The sequence below is a fragment of the Babylonia areolata genome, chromosome 32, assembly GCF_041734735.1.
Source record: "Babylonia areolata isolate BAREFJ2019XMU chromosome 32, ASM4173473v1, whole genome shotgun sequence".
In the NCBI taxonomy this organism is placed as follows: domain Eukaryota; kingdom Metazoa; phylum Mollusca; class Gastropoda; order Neogastropoda; family Buccinidae; genus Babylonia; species Babylonia areolata.
The window spans coordinates 18,206,734-18,212,936 of NC_134907.1; the positions used below are offsets into that span (position 1 = coordinate 18,206,734).

General features: G+C 43.2%; 1 protein-coding gene across 2 annotated transcripts in view; it reads left to right on the forward strand.

Moving 5' to 3' along the window:
• Positions 1-5,276, forward strand: part of LOC143276469 (uncharacterized) — a 25,507-nt gene extending 20,231 nt beyond the window's left edge. For both annotated transcript variants that reach the window (XM_076580976.1, XM_076580977.1), the window contains exons 8-10: positions 954-1,057; positions 1,723-1,745; positions 2,893-5,276. In XM_076580976.1, the coding sequence (XP_076437091.1) occupies positions 954-1,057; positions 1,723-1,745; positions 2,893-2,945 (180 nt within the window). In that variant the 3' untranslated portion in view covers positions 2,946-5,276. The remainder of the gene's footprint in view (positions 1-953; positions 1,058-1,722; positions 1,746-2,892) is intronic.
• The last annotated feature ends 927 nt before the right edge of the window (positions 5,277-6,203 follow it).

Consider the following 6,203-nt stretch of genomic DNA (forward strand, 5'->3'; position numbering starts at 1 on the left):
CCTGTAGTGGCAGCAGCCCCCATCGCCCCAGACATCGTTCACATTATCATCATTATTGTTATCATCATCATCATCATCATCATCATCACCAGGTGAGGACGACACCTGTTATGGCAGCAACCCCTATCACACGAGACATCGTTCACATTATCATCATTATCATCATCATCATCATCATCACCAGGTGAGGACGACACCTGTTATGGCAGCAACCCCTATCACACGAGATATCGTTCACATTATCATCGTTATTGTTATCATCATCATCATCATCACCAGGTGAGGACGACACCTGTAGTGGCAGCAGCCCCCATCACCCCAGACATCGTTCACATTATCATCATTATTGTTATCATCATCATCATCATCATCATCACCAGGTGAGGACGACACCTGTAGTAGTAGCAGCTCCCATCACCCAGACATCGTTCACATTATCATCATCATCATCATCATCATCATCATCATCATCATCACCAGGTGAGGACGACACCTGTAGTGGCAGCAGCCCCCATCACCCAGCCATCGTTCACATTATCATCATTATCATCATCATCATCATCATCATCACCAGGTGAGGACGACACCTGTAGTGGCAGCAGCCCCCATCACCCAGACATCGTTCACATTATCATCATTATCATCATCATCATCATCATCATCATCACCAGGTGAGGACGACACCTGTTATGGCAGCAACCCCTATCACACGAGATATCGTTCACGTTATCATCATTATTGTCATCATTATCACCAGGTGAGGACGACACCTGTAGTGGCAGCAGCCCCTATCGCCCCAGCCATCGTTCACATTATCATCATTATTGTTATCATCATCATCATCATCATCATCACCAGGTGAGGACGACACCTGTAGTGGCAGCAGCCCCTATCGCCCCAGCCATCGTTCACATTATCATCATTATTGTTATCATCATCATCATCATCACCAGGTGAGGACGACACCTGTAGTGGCAGCAGCCCCTATCGCCCCAGCCATCGCCTCCTCCCCCTCCCCCATCGTTCACCACATGCAGGCACTGCCGCCTCTGGAACCGTAAGTGTCCTTGTCGTCGTCGTCGTCGTCGTTGTTATCGTCTGTTATCTGTTGACGTGTGTTTTGTGTGTGGGGTGGGTTTGGGGGTGGGGGAAGGGCGTGGAGTGCGTGTGTGTGTGTGGGTGGGGGGGGGGGTGGAGGGGGAAGGACGTGGAGTGTGTGTTGTGGTGTGTGTGTGGGGGGGGGAGGGGATGTGTGAGTGTGGGTGTATTGTAGTGTGTATGTGTGTTGTGGTGTGTGTGTGGGTGGGGGGGTGGAGGGGGAAGGGCGTGGAGTGTGTGTGTGTGCGTGTTGTGGTGGGTGGGGGGTGGGGGTGGGGCGGCGGGGTAGGGGGGAAGGGCGTTGAGTGTGTGTGTGTGTTATGGTGTGTGTTTGTGTGTGTGACTCTGTGTGTATGATTCTCTCTCTCTCTCTCTCTCTCTCTCTCTCTCTCTCTCTCTCTCTCTCTGTGTCTGTGTGTGTATGTGTGTTCGAAGAAAATATAATGTTTGATGTAAAAGTGAAGGCTGGAACATTACCTGTGCCTGATACTGCTGATTCCACTCTCTCGGTGGAATACAGTTTATTTGAAATATGCTTTTTGCTGAGAATGTAACATGAAGCCGTTGATTAAACTTCACATCAGTCAGTCATTAACCTTGCCATTTTTTTGTTTGTTTTTTCAGTCGAAATCCCGGACCTACACGAGGTAAACTTATCGATAAGAGAGACAGAGACAGACAGAGAGAGAGAATGAATGAATGAACGTATGAATGAATGAATGAATGAATCTTTATTTTCCAACGGTGGAGACATTAGCATAATTATTGTCCAACATACATGATTGTATGCCCGTTGGTAGAGAGGGAGACAGACAGACAGACAGTCAGGGACAGAGACAGACGGACAGAGAAGGAAAGAGAGAGAGACGAACGGGGATAAAGAAACACAGAGTAAGGTAGGGCTTTGGGTGCATGGAGAGAGACAGAGAGAGAGACAGACAGACAGACAGTCAGGGACAGAGACAGACGGACAGAGAAGGAAAGAGAGACGAACGGGGATAAAGAAACACAGAGTAAGGTAGGGCTTTGGGTGCATGGAGAGAGACAGAGAGAGAGACAGACAGACAGACAGACAGACAGTCAGGGACAGAGACAGACGGACAGAGAAGGAAAGAAAGACGAACGGGGATAAAGAAACACAGAGTAAGGTAGGGCTTTGGTTGCATGGAGAGAGACAGAGAGAGACGGACAGACAGACAGACAGAGAGAGAGGTGAGATAGAGAGATCGACCGTGGGTATCGTGCGCGCGTGTGTGTATGTGTGTGTGTGTGTTTCTGTGTATGTGTGTCTGTGCGTGCGTGTGTCTATGCGTGCGTGTGTCTATGTGTGTGTGTGTGCTTGTGTGTGTGTGTGTGCTTGCGCGCGCGCGTGCTTGTGTGTGTGTGTGTGTGTGTTTGCGTGTGTGTGTGTGTGTGCGTGCGTGCGCGCGCGCGTGTGTGTGTGTGTATCTGTCAGTCTGTGTGTCTGTGTTTGTGTGCCTATTTGTTTGTTTGTGTGTCTGTTTTGTGTGTGTGTGTGTGTGTGTGTGCGTGTGTGTGTGTGTGTGTGTAAGTGCATGTGTGTGTCTGTGTGCATGTGTGTGTGCGTGTGTGGGTTCGAAAGAAAGATAAGAGTATAACAACTATCCAGCCTGAGAAGAAATTTAGCACAGTTTCACACATATGTTTAAAGTTTACTGTCCTGAATAGCATTGGTATGATTAGCGTCCATTCTCTCCATAACAACCTCCGCTATCTCCCACTTCCGATCATTTTCCACCATCAGTTAAGTACGATGTCTTTCATCTGTTTCAGTGTACGGCAGCAATCCCATAGAGGGTGACAACAACTACTTTTCCTATCACTGACCTTCACCTTCACCTTGACCTCACCTTGTGTGATGACCTTTATCATGTACGAGACCTTCACCTTGACTCCATCATGCTGATGACCTTCCTCCTAATATAGAAGACTTTCGCCTTGACCTCCACTTGCATGACCTTCATCCAGTAGGGGAACCTTCACCTTGACTTATTGTGGTAGGTGACCTTCATCCTGATGATTGTTGTTTTTATAGAAGATCTTCGCCTTGACCTCCACGTGTGACTTTCGTCCAGTGAAGGAACTTTTATCTCGACCTCTCCTTGTGTGGTGACCTTCAGCCTAATTTTGGAGACCTTCACCACGACCTCACCTTGTGTGACCTTCATACTATGGGGGAAACCTTCATCTTGACTTTATCTCGGTGGTGACCTTCATCCTTATGTTGAAGACCTTCAGCTTAACCTCATCTTTGTGTGTTGCGTTGCGTTGCGTTCTGTTATGTTGTATTGCGTTGTATCGTGTTATATTGTGTTGTGTTGCGTTATAAAGATATTTACATGTGAACTTTGGACTGATCACCTCGGTTTTTTTGGGTTTTTTTTCGATTGTTTATTTGTTTATGTTTCTTCAGCAGCTGTGATATTGTGGATATGGATCAGTCCACACATTTGACGCATCCTTGAAACTGAAACTCCCCAGTGAAAGTGTTCTACATGACATTTTTTCACCAACACAAATCTGATTCATCTCTTGCAAGCAAAAGTTCTTTTCAAAGGCTTTTGGCAAAGAAATAGTTTAGATTTTACTCTTCCTTACTATATAGTTTAATTATTTGACCATGGATTTTTGTTCATACAGGAACAGCAGTTTTCTTCTTGTTTTTGTTCTTGTTCTGATGATGATGATGATGTTGGTGATGATGATGACGATGGTGGTGATGATGGTGGTGGTGGTGGTGGTAGTGATGATGATGATGATGATGATAGTAGCAGGTGATGGAGGTGGTGGTGATAATGATGATGATGATTATGAATTACGCATTATTCGTGTTTGTGTAAGGTCAGTGGTTAGACATCTGATGCTGTGATCGGAGTTCGAGGCCCCTGTTTCGGCCTAGTGTTGTGTCTTTGAGAAAGGCACCCTATTCGATTTTCTTCACTCCACACAGGTGTGAATGGGATACATGACATCGATCGCGAAAGCTATTCTACATTATCTTATGAAATGGTCTTAATCTGCGACTTATATGTTCTTAAACTTGCATTATGGCCCTGTGTATGTGTGTGTGTGTGTGTGTGTGTGTGTGTGTGTGTGTTTTAAAGGTTTCTTTTTATATATGTATTTATAACGAAGTTAATTTTATGATTAAGACTTATTAACTAATGTATTTGGATGTCGAACCTTCGTGTATATAATTATATATATATTGTTAACAAGTCTGCAGTGATGTTGATGGTGCAACGCCTCTCCGTCCCTCACCCATCTCCCGCCGGCCATGTACGTGTGAGTGTTTTAATTTAAATCATAGAATGAATGCCTTCACTTTTAAAAGTTGAAATAAGGGTTTGTTTTCTTTACGACGAGCCTAAAGGCGAATTTCTGTACTCTGTATCAGACAATAAAGTGATTGATTAATTGATTGATTGATTGAACTTAATAATAATAATGATAATAATAATAATAATAATGGTATTTATATAGCGCTTAATCTTGTGCAGAGACAAATCAAAGCACTTTCGCACCAGTCATTCACACGCATGCATAACTCTAAAACTAGAGAAACTGAAGACAAGGAAGAGGCAGGGGAGGGAGGCTATTTTGGGAAGAGGTGGGTTTTAAGGCGGCCAGACTTGAAAGAGCTGAGTGTGGAGACTTGACGAAGCGAAAGAGGAAGTTCATTCCAATTGCAAGGTCCAGAGACAGCTTATAGTGGCAGAAGGAGAGGATTGGGCCCCGCCTTCCTATGCTGCTCCCTAGTGGGATATAATTCACTGCCCTTCGGCAGTAAAAGGCAATAGAACGTAATCATCCTATCCTTTTTTTTCTTTTTTTTTTAATAACCATGTTGGATATGTCATTGAGAAATGGAAAGATGTGCCATTTAACTACAATACATTGTCGTGTAGTACTGTTTGCAGTTATTGTAGGTCCTTTAAGAATAAAAACTGATGTCATTCATGGTTGGTAGATGTGCCATTTAACTACAGTACATCGTCGTGTAGTACTGTTTGTAGTTATTGTAGGTCCTACTGATGTCATTCAAGGTTGTTCGTTTCGTTGTTGTTGTTGTTTGGGTTGTTTTTTTGTGATTTTTTTCTTATCATAATGAATATTGTTTTTTGGGTGTTTTTTTTCTCTCACAGCCTTACATCAGAGTTGTCACAATTATTGATGCTTTTTGTTATAAAAAAAAATAAATAAATAAATAAATAAATTTTTTTTAAAAAAAACGAAAACGATTGGTGTCATCGATATTAGCACCATGTAGCTAGTCTTTTGTTAACTTGCTTTTTTTTTTTTTTTTTTTTTTTTGCATGGTTTTTCTGTCTTAGAGCTGCATCGGCATATGCCATTTATTGAATGAATCTGGTAACTGTTTCGCACAGAAAGAGAGAGAGAGAGAGAGAGAGAGAGAGAGATTTCATCGTTTATTGTACACTGATGTAAAGAAGTGTTCACGACAATGAAATAAAACCTAGTTCATAAAACAGTTGCAATATCACTTTTGGACTTTTTGTCTGTATGTTTTTGACTGCACTTGATGGAAGAAAACAAAGCACGTAAAACTGAGGAAGAGGAGGAGGAGGAGGAAGACAGATAACTGCTATAGGCTACCACAATTACTATCACTGTCTCTCTGTCTCTGTCTCTGTCTCTGTCTATCTCTGTCTATCAATCTGTGTGTGTCTGTGTTTGTGACTGTGTAAATGTATCTGTTATAGGCTACCACAATTACTATCACTGTCTCTCTGTCTCTGTCTCTGTCTATCAATCTGTGTGTGTCTGTGTTTGTGACTGTGTAAATGTATGTGTCTGTGTGTCTTTATGCTGCATGAGTGCGAGTACGTCTGCGCGAATGAGCAGAAAGGCAATGTTAGTGTGTGTGTATGTGTGTGTATGTGTGTGTGTGTGTGTGTGTGTGTGTGTGTGTGTGTGTGTTTGAATGCATTTGATGGAAGAAAACAATGCATGTAAAACTGAGGAAGAAGAGGAGGAAGATAGTTAACTGCAAAAGGCTACCACTGTTACTCTCTGTCTGTCTGTCTGTCTGTCTATCTATCTATCTATCTATCTGTGTTTGT